This window comes from Pelodiscus sinensis, chromosome 1 (assembly GCF_049634645.1).
Source record: "Pelodiscus sinensis isolate JC-2024 chromosome 1, ASM4963464v1, whole genome shotgun sequence".
Taxonomy (NCBI): domain Eukaryota; kingdom Metazoa; phylum Chordata; order Testudines; family Trionychidae; genus Pelodiscus; species Pelodiscus sinensis.
Genome location: NC_134711.1, coordinates 81,172,103 through 81,192,141, shown reverse-complemented (window position 1 = coordinate 81,192,141; position 20,039 = coordinate 81,172,103). Strand labels below are relative to the sequence as shown.

Below are 20,039 nucleotides of genomic sequence, written 5' to 3'. Positions count from 1 at the left end.
GGTTACCAGATGGTTTAAACAAAAATACCAGACACACTTGACATTATATCACAATCTGCATTACATCTTATTTAGAAAATACTGGACATTTATATTTTCTCAATTTGTTTCCTGAACAGAAAGCGCAAATACTGGACTGTCCGTTTCAAAACCGGACACCTGGCAACCCTACTAGTGCTGCTGATAGAGGGCTGAGTGTTGGAAGTTCTGCACTCGACTACATGAAATATAAGTGCTACTTAATAACAGGGAGGAAGTCAGGACAGTCAGTGGATCCAGGGTGTATGTGCAGGGGAGGAGGAAGCAGATATCAATGTACCCATGGCTGGAATCAATGGCTAGTGATCCCAATTTTGAAAAGCCAAGAAAGGGGGAGGTTATATTTCTGAGTATGGAAGCTAATGGCATTAACCTTTTCTGTTGTCCTGGAGTGAGAAGAAAATATTGTTCTTCACAGTTGCCACCAAAATCCACCTAAACCCTTAGGGAAATGTTTAAAATCTTGCCCCTTGCTCTGTACTGTGTGCATGGGGCATAGGCTAAACTATAACTCAAAGGTCTCAGACAGGTAGCTGTGTTAGTCTGTAACTTTAAAAATACGAGTATTCCTGTAGCACCTTGGGCTGTGTCCAGACTCAGGGGTTTTTTCGAAAAAAGTAGCCTTTTTTCGAAAAAACCTCACCTGCGTCTAGACTGCAGCCGCGTTCTTTCGAAATTAAATCGAAAGAACGCAGCTTTTCTTTCGATGGCGGTAAACCTCAATTTACGAGGAAGAACGCCTTCTTTCGAAAGTTCCTCTTTCGAAAGAAGGCGTTCTTGAATGTAAATAGGGCTTCTTCAAAAGAGAGCATCCAGACTCACTGGATGCTTTCTTTCGAAAAAGCAAGCCGCTTTTTCGAAAGTTCAACGTGCAGTCTAGACGCTCTCTTTTGAAAGAGGCTTGCAGTCTAGACATAGCCTTAGAGACTAGCAAAATTACATATATAGTATCATGAGCTTTCATGGGCAAAACCCACTTCCTCAGATGAGAAATGGATGGATGTGGGTAAGTTATACCATGTAAGCATATAAGAGGTTAAAGATATATAAAGGGATATCAGTGGATAAGGGATCTAGAGCCAACACTGGGCTGAAAGTTTTGGATGAAAGGGGCTCCGATAATCTAATTTTTATTGTATTTGGGACTCTGCTTTTAAAAAAACCCCACTGTGTAAGTTTATTGGTTGATTTTAGATGATCACAGGGCAGGAGATCAGAAGCCTTGTCTTCACACACTTTCCTATGTTCATTAGCAACAAATTAAAGGAAATTTAATCGCAAAATTTATTTTTTTCCCCTCTCCATCATTCTGGGCTGCCATTGCTCTCTATTTTTAAAGCTACACCAGCTGCATCCTTTTGAAACTGGTCAGCAGTAAGCTGTGAGCAATACAACTCGTTTACACCACCAACCCCCGAAGGCTTGGAGAACGTCCCTTTGTAGGGCGGCAGTGCTTTCCTTGTATACAAAGTGTACTTGCTTCCCACTCCAGGTCTCCCACATAGCAACTGGAGTCAATAAACCATATGAACAGTAGTAGTGAATTGTTCATTGAAAATAAATTAAGTCTCCAGGTGATCCAATGGAATCCTGTGAACATGAACAGATAGACCTTTACCAATGATACTTTGCAGGGCTAATTTGTGATTTTAGGTACAGAATATACCTCTCAGTCACAAGCTCTCCCTTTCCTCATGAGAGGGCAAGTAGTTTGACACTGACCTCAACCAACAGAAAATTACCACCCAGCCTCTGCTGGCTCACACAGTTTGGAGTCTAGGCTGGAGTTTGGAGTCTAGGCTCTGTCTATTCTTCACTTCTCCCTGCCCTTTCACTCTGGGGGAGGGATAAACATGGAATCAGCCCTGCTTACTCCTATGCAATGGAACTCAACATCCAGACAGCCCAAGATTTGTAAAGAAAGTGTGTTTTTAGCCTCTTTTACTCCCTTGTCCAGGCATATAACCCAAGTCACAACCAGGGCCAGAGTTCTCATTAACAGCTAAAAGTAAAACTCTTTAACTGTACCTTCAGCTATCCTTCTGGGTGTCCTGCAGTCTGCCAAAGCTATTCCGATCTCCCACGTGGTGGTGTGTACACCAATATATTCTCTGCCTCTCCAGATCAGAGAATACTTGGAAGCTTTACACCTTTTGGACATGGTAGTATTAGCCTTCATAACAGGTAAGTAGTTATATTTCAGAGTACTTGCTAACATACTGTATATTAAGTTTGATAAGTAATATGGAAGAACCTAAGATAATGCTTGAAGCCATGAATAAATGAATGTGCATGATGCAATCTGATCTCACAGCCACAGATCTGGGTTTGAATCACACTTTTTATGTCACAGTTTTTAACTATTAAAATTATACTCCATCCCCAAGAAAGCCTAAAGCAACCACAATTTGGGGTAGCAAAAGTTTTTCTGCATCTAAACCCTTGATTTGCTCACACTGATGGAATGGCAGTGTACATAAAGTCAGAAATTTTGAACTACCAAAAACTTCCATCAGCCTGATTTTGAAGCAGAATGCAGATCATTCAAAACTGGCTCCTGACTTGTATTGTGATACAACCACCATCAGCTAAATCACCGAAGGACAGAAGGCATAGGCACATACCAGAAAATCCACACACACCAATGGAATCATCTGGCAAAAATTTTCCATCCCAATACTGGCTCCTTCAGACACTTGAAGAAAGGCTACCCTGCAAGTCCTTTATAACCTGGGACACGAAGGCACATGCCACAGATTACTGTATTCATTCCCTAGCCACAGCTCTCAGGAAAACAAACACACACATACACAGTTGCCTACCTACACTGTTTCATGACTATCACAAAGAGAATTCATCAAATACTATTTGTTAAATGCAGTATTTGATTAATGTTCATTCTAAGTATTTGCCAAATCACAGGTAATCTGTGTGCCTTTGTGGAAGGATGGAGAGGGGCTCATTTGGAAGTATTTACAGATTGGGCTAGAATTAGGTCCTTTGTACTAGAATAAATATTTCTGTAGCATTGTCGAACCACATCTGTTTTGAATAATAATGGTGATTAAGATATAATTGCTTAGTAAAACTAAAGTTCATTTTGAGGCCCTTAATTGAAAATACATGCCATATTGTTTGGCATGCTAATTTTAGCTCTGTCTTATTCCTTTTATTCTGCCATTTGTGACATCTTCTCAGAACACTGAACTGAAACAGGTCAGCTGATGTGTTTCTGCCAGAGATAGAAGTAAATGGATGCTTATTGTTGCTAATGAACACAAAAGGGAAATACAGCAGAAGGATTCCCTAAAAAAGCAACTCAGGAATCCTAACTACATGGATTGATTGACTGATTGATAAACACGACTATCTTTTCCTTATTTTCCTTTTCTTCCTTCCAATTTGTTTTGGCATATGAAGAATTGTAATGCTTTGGATAGTGCAGTAGAAATAAGTATTTAAATTCACCATGCATTAGTCAGTTTCTCATACATTCTCACATTTCACTTTAATTATTAAAACACCCATTTAACTCCTCTTTGGTTCACTACTCCATCTGTAAAGCAGAGATAATATGTATCTGCCTAACAGGGGTGGAGTGTATGAAAATCACTATGAAGTGCTGGATGTGCATAGGGTTATGTTAATTAAAAACTCTTAGATCAAAGTGAAGTCCTTGGACTACCGATATTTTATTAACATAAACCATTCAAAATCGGCTTTGTGTTTCTGGTTGTTTATAGTAACGTCATTGCAATGATGTTCAATCAAGAAGGAGGCATGGTGACTAATAGAGATGGAGAAATAGTCAGGGAATGGAGATGGCCTCAAGTGGGAAAGCTTAGTGATCCAGTTGTAATGCAGGTACTACTTATCAGCCTGATTCTTCCGTTGTTGTTCTCTCCTTCTGGAAAATAATTTTCCCTTTGGGAAATTTCTTAATTGCAAGGATAATAAAACTTAGCAGCTTTCATCTTCAAAAGTATTACTCCCAACAATCCAGGTGCAACAAGGTAAATATTGCTGTCTGTATTTTACTCATGTGGAATCCAAAACAGGGAAAGGATAAATAACTTGCCTAATGCTGCAGAGAATTGGTATAAGGACTAACAATTTCCTAAGACCATCAGACCATCCAAGCACCTAGAAGCAGTGATTTAGAACAGTCTCCCATAGGGTTGCTATGCTTTTAAAATACATGTGGGTTTTCATTTAATTTATATTTTGTGTGTGTTTAATAGCAAAAATTACTGAACCTGACTTTAGGCTTGCTCCCGTTCTCATTGACATTGATGGAAAGACTCCCACTGACTCCAGGGCTGTTGGATCAGGCCCAGAATGCTAAAAGATACTTAACATTAAGGTAAAAATCAGGGACACATTTGAAAGAGAGGCACTGGAAATTGAACACAGCACTTTAGGGCAAACTTGAGGGCATTTTCAGGCAGTTAGCAAGAAAAAAAAAGAGGTGGCTTGAGATATTTTTTGCATATTAGTTCAAAGCTTCATACAGAGAAAAGCATTTGGTTCCATTTACAGTAGACTTCTGATAATCCGGAACCTATGGGACCTAGGTGGTGCCGGATTATCAGATATGCCGGACTATCAGGAGGTACTATAAACTGGTTATATATATATATACTGTCTACATTATATACTGTATATAAAGTGTTCTTAACTCTGTTTATTGTACCTACTGTATACAGTATACTGTAATGTTTTAGGTTTTTTAAGCCTTTTTTACCCTTTTTGCTCAGTTCAGCTGCTGCTGCTGTTACCTTGTGACTCATTTTTTGCCGAAGCTCACTCACTAGGCTCTTGCCATTTTGATGCCGCACTATCGGGAATGCCGAACTATTGGATGCCGGACTATTGGAGTTTTACTGTAATAGTGCCTCCCAGAAGCTGGCCAGAAGAAGAGGAGAGAAAACTGGAGTGATACTTATTCCCCTGCCTTCCTGTCACCGACAGCACTCACCAATAGGCTAGCAGCATGGCCTTGCCCTCCCTAGAAGGCTCCCAGTGCACACCTCACTCTCTCGGCACCCTCCCATCCCCAGCAGCTCCCATTGCCTAACCTAATCCCATTCATAATTGATTCTGCACTTAGGAATTCCTTTAAATGTATATTGCTAGTGTGAAGGATAAGTGTCCACTCCACTCCTAAAATCTAGTGGCCTCTTAAAGGACACTAACGCTGGCATGGCAGTGGGCATGTGTTGATAGATTCTTAAATTAACTTATCAAATGACTAAGCATCATCACAGACAATTGAAAGAAAGTATCTTCTCAATCCACGTTTGCAGTCGAGAGAGCATGTAAGATGTTGGGCTGTATTTAGAAAGGGACAGAAAATAATACTAAAATATAATGCCATTATAGGCACCAATGATACACCCGCTCACTGAATCATCTGCTTGTTTTGGTTATTCTATTTCAAAATAAGGGAAATCAAGAAGGTCCAGAGAAGGCCACCAAAGCTACTAAAGACACAGAGACTTCTATATAGCAAGAAATTAAAAGAGTTAAGACTATTCAGTTAAGAAAGGAGACAAATAAGAGGTGACATGAGACCATTACACAGTTTAAAGCAGGTCATATGGGAACTCCTGTATACCTTTTCATAATAAAGGAAACAGCTTACTAAATAAAAGAAAACAAATTTGAAAAAATGATAAAAAGAAATATTTTTCTACACAATGCAAAACTCACAGCCATAAGTCATTACACAGACAAAGAATGTAGCACATTAAAAAATGGACATATAATAAGAATATCCAGGTGTGCTCTCTGCAAAACTCTCCTGGAACATTTTCCTACATCTCAATGGAGTTATGCTTCACTAAGGAGCAGTCACACTAAACGTTTGCTACCAAAGTCCTTAAGCGTGCTTGAGGAAAAGAGTATGTAAATGTACCAACCACATACATGTTATATCAGATTTTGTTGCATGTTACCTGACACACAGCTATCGGCAATGTGATTAGTACTTTATGCAAGGTATCCATTCTAGAGCACTGACAAAATGACAGGCGGTAGCCAACAAACAAGCAGTTTCTGCTTCTCAGTTCACATTTCCTTTGGTAGCAGCCTAAAGGAAGGAGCAGTTGGGAACACACAAAAATAGCATTTAAACTCTTGCAGCTTCTATAAATGGTTTAATTAGGTTGTCTTCACATAAAACCTGCAAAAATTCAAATTTTGAGAAACCTCAGATTAAATCTCAAATCTTATCTTTTATATACAAACCCAGATTGAAGTAAATTATAATAGAAACATCTTTGGGTCTGTTTCTGTCATTCTGTCAAACATTATTATTCTCCATCATAAAAATGTATTGAATCTTCTCTAGTCACAGGATAAATTAAATGTATTTGGAGAACTTGTTAGTATTTGTACTACACATCTGTACTGCTCTATATGGGACAGAATCAGAACTGTGCAAGTATGTGCGATAGGTCCGGTACGGTTAAGAGGCTTCCTTTTAAATAGGGGGTAGAACAGTTTGGTTTTGTAGTAGTTGGCTTCTGATGTTGCCATGCGTGCTGTTTCAGTATAATGACAACAATGAAGTCCTAAGAGACCACAGATTTGTGACAATGTACTATACATGTGAAAAGTGCAAAACAAATTCTAGACACCAGACACTTTCTAAATTGTGCTCATCTTCATTGGCAATAAAGCCCAAATGACAAGCATAGGGTAGAATTTTTCTTGCTTATCTGTGCCTGATTCTGTAGCCTTATACATCACAAGAAACAAAGACACTTTCTTAAGTTGGCTTAAAGGTTGGGAGAGTTTCTCATATGCTCCATGACTAGACAATGACTAGTACACACCTTCCTGCCTCTGCATGACCAGAGTACTGGTCCTGGACAAGAATAATCTGTATATGAGGTCTGCAGCAGTTTCTGGTCAAAATCCATATGTATATTAACTAACTTTATTACTTCATTAATCTACTTTCGAGACAAAACCAGAATTTGGCTCTACATTTAACCAAAAAAGACTGATCACGGCCCCTCATTTGGGCTGACTAATTCCAAACTTTCCCTGTTTAACATTTTGAGATATCACACCATGCAGCATCTCCCACCTGAACCATAAAATGAAGATTAGGATTATAATATGACTGACCTCTTGTTTTATGCCAGGTTAATGACTACATCACTGTGAGGGTTGCCGGGCGCTTTGCTATTAGCTTGGTCTACAGGTGGCAACAGGAACGTGTGCAATTGTCTTTGTCACCACTACAGGATGTGGCACTTCCACAGTTAGAAGAACTGGTAGGTTGTAACTGCTTGCAATCAAGGGCCTTTACAAATGTTAATCTACAAACCTTTGCAATTAAAGAGTTTTCACTGAGTTAGGAAGCCTTTGGTTTTAACACTTTTGCCCTTTGCAGTCCTTGCTAATAGATATGGATAAATATAGCCTCTATTTATTAGCAGTCCAACGCTGACTTCAATTGAGATACATGCTGACTCAGTGAGAAGAAATCTGGAAAAAAAGGAATTTGTAAGTGCAGGCACTCATCCTTAAATATCTATTTTACAGCGAGTTACAATCAGATAGTAAGCATCTATCATATTGTTTTAAAAATTAACCTTATTGCTATAGGTGAACAAACAATGGTTAGAAATTGCAAAGAAAGGTAGTTTTGATTCTGATATAATAATGCAACAGGCTTGAGTGTTTCTTGGAAAACAGTTTTTATTTTAGAAAAAATTTCTGATACATTATCACTTAATAGGGCTTTATTATTAGCAAGCACAGCACAAATACAACTATCAACTGCTTGCTAATAATAAAGCCCTATTAAGTGATAATGTATCAGAAATTTTTTCTAAAATAAAAACTGTTTTCCAAGAAACACTCAAGCCTGTTGCATTATTATATCAGAATCAAAACTACCTTTCTTTGCAATTTCTAACCATTGTTTGTTCACCTATAGCAATAAGGTTAATTTTTAAAACAATATGATAGATGCTTACTATCTGATTGTAACTCGCTGTAAAATAGATATTTAAGGATGAGTGCCTGCACTTACAAATTGAGGCAGACACTTTCACTTACTGTTATTGATATATATCAGAGGGGTAGCCGTGTTAGTCTGAATCTGTAAAAGTGGCGAGGAGTCCTGTGGCACCTTATTGACTACCTGAAGTGTAGGAGCTTAAGCTTTCATGGGCAAAGACCCACCCCTGTACATGCATCTGACGAAGTGGGTCTTTGCCCACGAAAGCTTATGCTCCTACACTTCCGTTAGTCAATAAGGTGCCACAGGACTCCTCGTTGTTATTGATATATGTATCACTGTATGGCCTAGAGGTCCCAGTCAGAGGAGTGTGACCTCACTTTGCTAGGCAGCCTACACATAGATAATGAAAAGGTGCCTTTGTACAGCACCTAACAGAGTCTGATCAGGTCATGTTAACACTGCATTGTACACCTGAATTTCCGGCACTCAGGCTTGTGGACTTGGTGAGTACATTTAACGCTAAATAAATAAATTCTGCAGCAGTGAGTCTTAGAGCCTAGGTCAAATGACTCTTGCTCATAGAGCTGGCACTACAAGGGCTAAAAATAGCAACATAGATGCTCTCACTTGGACTGGAGCCTGGGCTGAGGCCCCTTTGCTGAGCCTCAGAGTCCAGCCCAAAGGTGGAACATCTATATTGCTACGTTTAGCCTCACAAGTACAAGCTCTGCAAGCCCCGGAAGCTCTAGTCAGTAGATCTGGACTCTCAGACTTGCTGACACAAGAATCTGAGGTTTTATTATTGTTGTTTTTTATTTGCAGCATAGACATATACAAAGTTTCCAAGCCCAGGCTTCTCTACTACATTGTAAACTGGATGCTGGATCCCCGTCTCACAGCCATATTAACTTGTCCTTACTGCACTATTCAGACCTTCTGACTCAAGTCTGCAACTTGACCGGGCTTGGACCTCAGTCACAAGGAGATTTGGGCTCTGACCCAACTCTCTATCAGAGCCCTAGGGCCTCGGTCCTGAGTGCTTGCTTATCATAGTGTGCAGTGTAGACATACCCTCGATGCTACTGTCATATAAATAATAAACAGTTTGTGTTTATCTAGTTAGCCCTCAGTAATTAGGTAACATATCAAAAAGTTTTTTCTGTTTTTTTTCCCCAGGGTCAGATGCTCACCAGAGTTAAACTTTCATCCAAATCAGCTAAGGAATTCTCTAAAGTAAACAGGAAAAAATTGAGAGAGGAAGAAACAAAGGTTTCAAAGAAAAAAGTAAGCAGCAATCAAAAACTCAGAATTAAGACAGCTAACAAACTTATCAGAATATTTTTGCATTTTTCTTTTCTAACTATTACTTGGTTCTATGGGAAGGACTTAAACACAGCTACATCTCAACACTGAGACTTTAAGATATTTCTCCCCAGTTTGTTTGGAGTTTTTTTAGGCCAACAGAGTATAATCCCCTAAAACTGCAAGCCCAGATTGTCACCAGGTAACGATCTGCCCCACGGCCCATGATAAAAGTTTCTTTGTACTATGTACTAGTTAGTGTACAAATAAAATGGGCCCAATTTCTAGATGCTGTTTTATACAAAGTCTATTCATTATTAATACATTGCCTGATAACCCTCTTGGATAATAAGGTCCAGTTAAATACATGTCATCCATTTCATCCACAGCTACAACTACCTTTATAATGTATTTCAATGTTCTCTCTTGCCAGTTGGGCCTGGCTAAGGGTTAGGTATGAAATATCAAGACTACAGATTAGAGTCCCAGAAGATGTGACTCAGCCTTTTGGTGATGGATAAGCAAGAGGCGGCAGAACAAGGGGGCAGTGTGAGCTAATTCCCCTGGTCTATGTTTCTGCCCCTATGTGACATTCTCTGCAAGCTGCATCAAGGTGAAAGCAGGACCTAAAAAGTTGGAGTGGATTCTGCAATGTCCAGGAGCAGACCAAAGAACAGGTAGAAAAATGTTCCCACTGCTGAGGCTCAGTAGCAACCCTCAGTCCTTCTATCCTCTGGCACCCCAACTTCCACCTGCATCCATGCAGACGGCCTCTGATCAGCACCCCCATTCAAAGCACATATCTGTTGCCTTTGTGATAAACAGAAGTCAATGTGGTTTACTAAAAGGGGATCCTAAATATGAGAGTTTAAAAAATGAAGTCCTTCCTGTCTCTTCTTTGTGGAATCACATTGTGCTTTCTGTAAGAGGGGAGGGTTATTCTAGTGTCCTGACTAAAATTCTCCTGCACCTCTTTTTTGTGCAGATTACAGCATGCTGGCTGACTACGTGGTTTTGCCAACCAAAATGCTGCATTCCCACAATACTCTATATAAAAGTCTTAAATGCCCCAATGAACCCACGATAAGTTGTCTTTGTGTCATAAAATGTGTTATCGTGATCAGAGGGTTCATGAGGGAAAGGGTTTATGGAATTGGAAAAGAAAAAAAACCCCAAACCAGAACACCCCCCACTCCTAGTAGATTTTTGATTAGTATTGACTTCTCTCCATTACTATTCTATTGTGTATAAAACATTTATGTTAGAAATTTCAAAAATGTATTTTGAGAGGGATAAGAGCCAGAAAAAAAATCTGCACATCAATATTTTAAAAAGAGAAAGAGCTATCCCGACTCATTCTGGGGAGCATGGGTACAGGAAACAGAAATGCAGGGGGCTCTGCCAAATCCCCAGTTTTTGGACATCCTAGCCTTTCCCCCCTGCCGCCCAGGTCCCAGGCGCCAGTCCTGCAACCCCACTGTTGTGGGATCTTCTGCTGGTCCTGGACTCAGTTGGCCACTTGGCCAGTTGCAGTGAGACTTGGGCACTAAGTCCCAGATCCTCAAAGGTGGTTAGGTGCTTAACTCTCACTTAAACGAATGGGAATTCATTTGAGGATCTGGGTCTAGGTGATTAAGTCACTTTGGAAAATTGGAGTTAGGTGCTGTTGAAAATGTTCTCCCAGAATACAGTTGTGTCATGCTAATTGGTCGATGACCATTTTGCATCTCATCTAGTTGCAGCCACCAGATTTACAGACATAATTCTAAAAGATTACTTTTCGTTTTATTGTAAAAAGTTCTTTTTTCTGCATTTTGAATTTGTGTTGCTAAGCAGTTTATGTAAATATTCTGGGTTAATTTTTAGCAAGTCAGTTAAGTACAGTAGGAGTTCTATTAAATGGATGAGGCTCTCTTTATGACTGCATATATTTTCCATTAGCTTACAAAGTGAGCTATTAGACACTCTTAGCAATTATACTTTAAGTTTCCTGTCTCTGAATTGGTCGACGTTATGTGGGTTTCTCGACAATGCTTAGCCACATGACTGTGCCAAAAAGCCCTCACACTCACTCTCTCTGCCTTGTGTTTTAAATCTTTATAGTGCGTTTGGAAGCAACAGTTCAGATTTAGAGATAAATACAATGCATCATTGCCACCTTGCTCAGACAGCCATTTTGCAATCTGCTCTTCTTGGAAGGGTGTATTGTATGGGTAATACTCATTAATAATTAACATTAATATTCACATTCCCACTGATGGGAGAATCCAATTTTCATTGTCTACATTACACAATTTAACCACTAACGTAAGGTAGCTGCAGTGTTACATTGTACCAGTGATGCTCTTGCAGTATAGTTTTACCCACATCCACACAAGTGCTGTACTACAATACTACAACTGCATGAGGCTCTGGATAGCTATTCTGTGGTTCCTAGAATAGTTCACCAAAGCAGTGCCATGTAAGAGATTCTAAAAGACGATCTGAGAGCCCAGGGGAACGGTGAGAAGACAAGTCACACATCCTAAATTTCACTAAGGAACTCCCCATTAACCCCTGGGTATCAATGTGATTTTAAGACCTTTTTTCCCCCCCAAAATGGAAGGCAATCCATTGTATCCCTCATACATTGGTGAAACTCAGCAATCTTTTATGCTTCATTGTGTCTGGATCAGCTGCCTGGTAAGATCTCACTCTGACTCCAGATTAGTTAACAAATTCCAGATGTATTGTGGCTGCTTACAACATGACTTCTTCACCGTCATGGCTTCTCAGACAGTTCCCCAGAAGTTGTCATTTCCAAATAGTTCCTTCCAGAAAACAGTATACCATCTGGAAGTGTCTGCTAGCACTTTTGTGTTATTACATCCTGTCTCTTTTAAAGAAACCTGTTAAACCCTCTGGCAGTTACTGAGAACATAACCTAATCTATTCCTTTCAAATGTTAACCATTCTTGCAGTTACTTCATTCATCACTTTATTAGTGATGAATGCTAGACATTGGTACAAGCTGAATTCATCACACAAAATCCTTCAGATGAGCTGGTCTTATAGTAGTCCATCCTCCTCAATTATGGTATAGTTAATTGGTGCCTTCTAGTGTTGTCTTCCTTCTAGATAATACCACAGTCTTGACTTGATGTTGCTGGAGTCTGTCAAAACACCCTCTTCCTTCTGTCTCTTCTCTAGTATGCACCTGAGGTTGTCTGCTTCTAACAAGTCTGGCTCGGGATTTTTCTGCTGCAGAACCCTAATACATTTGTTGTCCACACACTCTTTAGAGGTTTCTTTTATTCTCCTGAAGTGCCTATGGTTTTGCTTCACTATCTGCCCATTGCCCATTTGCACTTGATATGCTCTTTGGTTTCCTGGTTGCATTACTGTAGTTTGTGCCAGAATTTTATTCTGCTTAACAAAGGTTGTTAATGGTTGTTTATGAATTTGTTGCCTGGCTCCAGATCTGTCAGATCTCTTCCAGAGGTGTTGTAATAAAACACTCCTCTTTTTTTGTTGGCTTCTCCACATTCGCCAAGTGAAGCACCTGAGCACCCAGGGTTTATCAACCTTCCTCTTGTTGGCAAGATTCTCTTAGGTCTCTGACTCATGAATCTTTGTGTGGGACCAGCATTTAGGCCTTGGCAAGGGAGTATTTCTGTTATCTATTAATGCTAAGTATGGGTCAGCCTTTGGCATTTAAACTTTTATTCAACAGCTTCTGGTCAGTGTTTATGACTGATTCCACTTTGCCATTGTTTTGATAATATCCCAGTGAAGATGTTAATGTGACCAAAATCCCAGTGTTTACTGAATTTCCAGGACTCTCCTAAAACAAACAGAGATCCATTATCAGAACATATAGTATCAGGTATCCTACACTGTGCAAAGTGTGCTTTTATCTTCTGCATGACTACAATGGATCCTGTGTCTAGTAAATAGCTCATCTCCCACAAACTGAAGAAAAAACCCCACTCTACAATGATCATGTAACTCCAAAAATAAACAAATCTACTCCCACCTTTGCCCATGGTCTTTCTTGGAACTTTGTGTTACCATGGGGTCTCTTGTGGATATTTTCCCCAGGATCTGCATACATCACTTATCTCTGAACACCCATAATTGATAATTCATTCAGAGCCAATACATAGTCATTCTGGCTCACCTTAAGCAAACTTCAGTTCTCAGGTGTGATGAATGAACTTATGCATAATCTCATTCCTGACAGAGCAGTTATTCTAGCAGCTTTCTCCCTTAATTATAATCTCATTCTGTATACATAACTTTTCTCTTATCTGCAAGATACTTGATCCTTGGTCACTGGTCATCCTTGTAAGATCATAAGTTTCAGTATCTGCAATGTTCTGTCTTGCTCTGAACCTCTGTATCTCTCTCAGAGTATGTCTACACTACCCTCCTAGTTCGAACTAGGAGGGTAATGTAGGCATACCGCACTTGCAAATGAAGCCCGGGATTTGAATTTCCTGGGCTTCATTTGCATAAGCGGGGAGCCGCCATTTTTAAAACCCCGCTGGTTCGAACCCCGTGCAGCGCGGCTACACGGGGCTCGAACTAGGTAGTTCGGACTAGACTTCCTATTCCGAACTACCGGTACACCTCGTTCCAAGCCTAGTCCGAACTACCTAGTTCGAGCCCCGTGTAGCCGCGCTGCACAGGGTTCAAACCAGCGGGGTTTTAAAAATGGCGGCTCCCCACTTATGCAAATGAAGCCCGGGAAATTCAAATCCCGGGCTTCATTTGCAAGTGCGGTATGCCTACATTACCCCGCTAGTTCGAACTAGCGGGGTAGTGTAGACATACCCTCAGCTTTTCTGCCAAGATCGGTAAGTACTGTACCATATTTATTGTCTCTACCTCAGCCTTTACAGATCTCTACTTGCTGGGTTCTGGAAAGTATGAATAGCTCAAGGTGTCTGTCAACACAAAGTCGAAGCCTGGGCAATACTTGATCTGTACATTGTGACTCTGCAGTTATATCATCATCCATTGTAAGTGTTTTGAGTAATTACTTTCATGAGATTGTACATCCATAGTATATAAGTATATTGACAATATTTTTCCATTTCCAAGAGAATTGCTAACAAACGCTTTTTCAATTTGAGCATAGGCTTTCTCTGTCACGGACAATGCTCTGCTTGGAAATGCAACAAGTTATCCCTCTTGTAGCATGGTAGCCCCTAGACCGGACTTGTATGGATCACATTGCAGCATCAGGGGTTCCTCTGAGATGTAATATTTTAAAGTGGGAGACTTCCCAAGCATCTCTTTTATTTTCTGGACTGCTTGCTTGTGTTGGTCCTCCCACTTCCATACGGTATCTCAATGTGTCAGGTCTGGCAGGAGTCATATGGTTGGCTACAAAACTTAGCTAATCTTTGGATTCCTTTAATATTGCTGAGTCCTGGCATTTCTGAAACTGCCCTCACTTTCACTGAGATTACTTTCAGGCCATAAGAGGTTAACAAATGTCCAGTGTATGCCATCTATGATACTCTTCACCTGAGTTTAATTTAATATTATTTTCTCGGAATCTCTGTAAAAAATGTAGTAATTTGTACTTGTTCTCGATCTTCATCCTCAATCAACACATCATCTGTTATTGTCCGGACTCCCTTCATGCCCTCCTATGCTTTGGTCAGTCTACTTTGGAATACCTGTGATGCAGGACTGATCCTTAACCATCAGTATCTCTCAAATAAAGTAGCGAGGGTTGTTAAGTAACTAAATTCTTAGTTCAACATGCCAAAGTTCATTTTTTTCATTGCATACTATAAAAAAATCTCCCTTTAGACAGATATATTAATATGTCCTCAATTACAGACAAAAGGAAATAGTTCTTTATCAAAGCTTTGTTTAAAGGCTTTAAATCCAGGCATATTTTTCAAAGGGCATTCTTACCACCACAAGACCACTTACCTAGTCTGTGTTCTTCTTGACAGGCTGTGTAATTCCATAATTTTGTAGGCTTTGCAGTTGTCTTTCAGTGGCTCTAGGTATTGCAATGAGTACTTTTGTGGGCAATTTAACTGACTACACAGTTATCAATCTCTGTTTATAAATACCATCTAGTAGTGGCCCATCACCTTGAAATATGTCTCTGGTAGTCCCACTGTATCATCTCCTAGTACCAGGTAATACCATCCAAGGTATCATTATCCACTTTCATTGTGTTTTGAACTACATTTTTATCAGGTTCATTCTTTAAGCAGTTTTATTGTCCAGAAATGGTACTGCCTTATCATCTATTACTCCAAAATCCAGTCTATATTTCTTTTTGTTCCTTGCATTTTTTAATGTTTTACATTTCCCCATGGGCTCTAATATGATATGGTTGTACACTGTTAACAGCTGGTTAGTCTCTTCCAACCTTATGTCTGAGTTCATCAGACAGATCAGGATAATGTTACAACTCAAACCACAACATAATTGAAATCATATCACTTTCTTTTCAGATAACATGTCTGCAAGTGTTTCTGGTACTTAGTAGGGTCTTGTTGCCTTGTATTTACCATCTGTTTGGTTACCCACATAGCATCCCTATACTCACTGTTGCTCTCTTTGGTTACTTGTGTGTAACTTGGGTTTTTCTACACAAACACTTGGCTGCAGAATTTTTGTGTTTGTCACAGATGTGATATTTTCCCCGTAAGCTGGACAATTTTTATTTCTATCTTGTATATTTTCTACCACATAGCCAGTTTCTGCTGACTTGCTCTTCCAGGGTTCTAATTCTCTTTTTGGATAACTCTGCAGCCCTGCATGTCTCCAAATTTTCCTTGAAAGTTAAGGTAGCTTCCCCTCAGCAACCGATTTGATACTGTTGAGATTCTCATATCCCATATGTTATCTTGTCTCTTCTCAACGGATCTTTAACATTTCCAAAATTGCAACTGGCTACTAATACGTTTAAGCCAATACTGTATTCATTTATACCCTCCCCAGCTGCTTGATCCCAGGTAAAGAAATTATATTCTCCCACCATTTCATTCTTCCAAAACAGCCCATTATTGCTTCTGTGGTTCTCTGAGCTTGAGGAATTTCCACGCACAAAATCTCACTTATCTCTCCCCCCTTTTCTTTAGTCAGGTAACAAAATAGTTTTATTTTCACAGTATGTTGTTTATCTAACCCAAAAATATTTACCTAGAGGTTAAATTCCTCTTTCCAACTCTTCCATGCCAGAGCTGCATTCTTAGCTTGAAGCAGGGGTAGCAGAGCCTTCCCAGAAGTGAGGGAACTAAAGGCCCCTTCCCGTGAGACCTCAGTTCCCTCAAAAGCCCTGCTCTTGGACAAACTGGAGCACGGCTGGGGAGCCTACCCCCACAAGTGTGGGCTGAAAACAGAGCCCCTATCCATGTCCCCACCCCTAGGGCCACCCACCCAGGGCAGTTGGAGGAGACCAGATTACCCACAGTTGCTCATGTGGCTCTTACCCTAGCCTGGCTTCAGCAGTGGGGTGGGCCTCAAAGCCACAGCCCGGCCAAGTTAACTGCCACTCAGGCAGCTGTGGGGAGCCACAGTGGACACCTCATTTGCCTGTGGTGTGGAAGGCCCAAGAGTAGCCTCCCGCCCATGTCTCTGCCCCCAGGGCTCCTCGCCCAGGGCAGGTGGAGGGTTTGTGCTGCAGTTCTGACAGCTGCCCACGTGGCTCTTACCAGGGCCAGGCTGTAGCTCCAAGGCCATACCCCAACTCAGCTCCAGCCAAGAGGCAAGAACCACGTATGCAGCTGTGAGGAACTGGTGCAGAGGCTTGGACACTCCACCAGCCCTGGGCGAGGCAGGGAACCCTGGGGGCAGGAACATGGGCTGTGAGCTGCTCTTGGGTCTCTCGAACCATGAGTAGGTAGAGGGTCTGTGCAGCTCCCACAACTGCTCAGGCTCCCTGGCTGGGCTCAGCTGCTGGCCTGGGTCAGGGGTGGGAGGATAGTGCATCGTGAGGGAATAGGAGAAAGGGACAGAGTCTGCCCTGATGAAAAATGGACAAACCACGGTTGGGCTAGGGCTCCCCAGCCTCCCCTGTTCAGATACCACCGACTTTCAAGTTTAATGTCTTTGGATGCTTCAGCCCTTCCAATTCCTGTTATCAGCTTTGTCTTGTAAAACAGAACTGTGTGCTCACAGATGTGCTTTGCTGGCTGTAATGCAAATCCGAAAAGTCTCTCCTGAGGTCTAGAACTCTATTAGCTCTGCCACTATGTTTCATGCTTCGCTGTGTTTGGATCATCTACCATAAAAGATTTTCCTCTGACAAAGGGTTAATTAACAGACTCCAGCTTTATGGTGGCTTCATCTTCCATAGCTTCTTCAGCCTCATGGCTTTTCACACAGTAGCATAGGAAGAGTCACTTCCAAGCAGTTCCCCTCAGAAAAGGATACGCTGCCTGAAAGTGGGTGCCATCGCTATCATATTGGTGCAAATAACAGAGATTTGTGCTAAAGTTTGAAAATCTGTCATAGGACTTCTGAGGCATTGGAGAGTGCTCCTCCAGCAGTGATTCAGAAACTGAGGACAGTAGTAGGTAAAGTTTTGCTGCAAGTTACATCTTCCCACCCCTTCTCAAGTAGCCTATTCTGGCACTAGGAGGTGATGTTAACCAGCTGAAGTGCTGCTTTGGGGGCAGATGTCGCCACAGCCATGCGGGTCTGTATGTTTTCACTGTCAAGTGCCAGCAGTAATTGCTGCTTTATTCTGTTGAAGCTAATGCTGGAACTCATGTGCCCTTCCCAACAAATCCAGGAATATGTTAACAAAAAGGGTAGCAAAGACAAGTCTTGGTGAGACATTATAAGAAGGAAAGTGCATGGTATCAGAATTTTAAAAAACTCTAGACCTTCTCAGAGTGGGCAGAAGGGAATTCTACTCCCGCCAACTATATTAACATTAGTGATGTCTCCATGCACATTGTGATTCTGGGCATTCCTGTCTCCTTGTTATATCTAACTAATCCACTCTCAGATTAAAAATACCCAGAGAGATGTGAATGGGTACAGCAGGTGTAAAATAGAGGGTGTACGCGCTTTTGGGAGGCTGAGAGCCAAATGCAAATAGCTGCAGACTTACGTTAATTCAGTGAGTAATCAAGCCATTATAATGCCTCCTCCTGCACAATACACAATAATCATAAAACCAAAAGGGAGGTCCTTGAACAATGGACAGAGAAAGAAGGGGGACTAGCAGCAGTGTAGCCAGACAAACAAGCTTTGACAGCCTCAGGTATAACTTATAGCGTCTGCTGTTTTCTTTTCACATCCTACAACAGAGGACTCAAGAGTATGTATTATGATGCCAAACTAGATTACACAATGTAGTGGTTCAGACTAGAAAATGGTGCATTTACTAGTGCCTACTAACTTCCTACCATGGGAGGCTTTTAAAGAGTCTTGTCTATCTCCTCACCCTAATAACTTATTTTCAAAATATGCTTTCAGATTAAAGGTCTCATATTTTATAACATTATTTCATCGCTTTTTGGCAGCGTCAAACATAGAACATAACTTTTAACTGTGTTTTTTCTATTTTATTTAAAAAGCCAAAGTTATCAGACTTGGTGAAGACACTTAAAAATCCAGAAGAGACCATAAGCCCTATAAATGACTTCAGTGCAGCCCGAGAATTAAGAAAACTACAGCAGAAGATCAAGAATATTCTGGATGACTGGCTGGAATACTATCGAATGGCTTTTGGTCAGTCACCATAGAAAAAAAATGAGTGATGGATTTAATAGTGTTAAGTTTGCTTTGACTTCAGCAGGTACCACAATGGACAAAATAGCTCTAGGCCTGTCCTTTCTCTTCTGATCTGCAGTTTCAGACTTAATTTTATAGAGTGGCTTGCTGGCTTTAAAATATTGTGAATTGAAACAAGTAGAAGGGCAGACTGTGAACTTCTTGATCACATTGGTGAACAGTTATTCATATGAAAGAGTCCTGTGAAGTCAAGGTGAGAGAGAGAGGTGGATTCTGGTCCTTAATGAGGAAGTCACTAATGACAGTCTCATTTACAAATTTTTCTGGGTCTTCTGTAGTTTTCTGTAATTTTTGTTAGTGTTTGGAGTTAGGGAAATAATTAAGTTTTTTAAAACAGACAGAATAACGTAATGGGTTTCTTTGGAGCTAGATATTCCGTATACTATTGCTATTACATTTAAGAAGCACATTATAATACTACATTAATTTATATTGGAATTCCTGCCTCTGCATTAAATTAATGTCAGGGCATTGGGCCAAAGTATGAATCATGCACCACATAAGCCAAATTTGGGCATTTAAGAGGAAGTACAGTGATGTATAGACTTCATGCAGGTCCTTTGCACAGGCATGAATTTCACCCACCGAGCACTGGCTACGTAAGACATTTCTTAACAATACAAACTAAATGCCTGTGAATTATAGTCTGTGTATTTGATTCCTTTCAAAGAGAAACATTCCATAATATTTGAGCCCAGTTGTAACGAACATGAACTTGAATATCATCTTCCTTAGATATTATTCCATTTATCTTATATATTGTGAATATTATTAATCCTGATTATTTGTAACAGTTCCAGTGCATAAAAATAGTTACCAGTACAGCAAAAACATAGGTCTGATTGCATGTTTTACCATTACTAAAATTGCAGCCAGTACAATAACCTGTCCTACACACTAAGAGCAAAATCTTTCTGAAGGCTGCCAGGTCCAGGAGCAGTCTACCATGAAAAAT

At 40.5% G+C, this 20,039-nt stretch overlaps 1 protein-coding gene across 1 annotated transcript in view; it reads left to right on the top strand.

The window, feature by feature from the left end:
• The first annotated feature begins 1,031 nt into the window (after positions 1-1,031).
• LOC102456527 (uncharacterized protein C3orf20-like) overlaps positions 1,032-20,039 on the top strand; it is a 46,290-nt gene continuing 27,282 nt past the window's right edge. Inside the window, exons 1-6 of the mRNA XM_075926026.1 lie at positions 1,032-1,045; positions 2,074-2,223; positions 3,783-3,903; positions 7,194-7,325; positions 9,197-9,304; positions 18,868-19,021. Of these exons, the coding sequence (XP_075782141.1) occupies positions 1,032-1,045; positions 2,074-2,223; positions 3,783-3,903; positions 7,194-7,325; positions 9,197-9,304; positions 18,868-19,021 (679 nt within the window). The remainder of the gene's footprint in view (positions 1,046-2,073; positions 2,224-3,782; positions 3,904-7,193; positions 7,326-9,196; positions 9,305-18,867; positions 19,022-20,039) is intronic.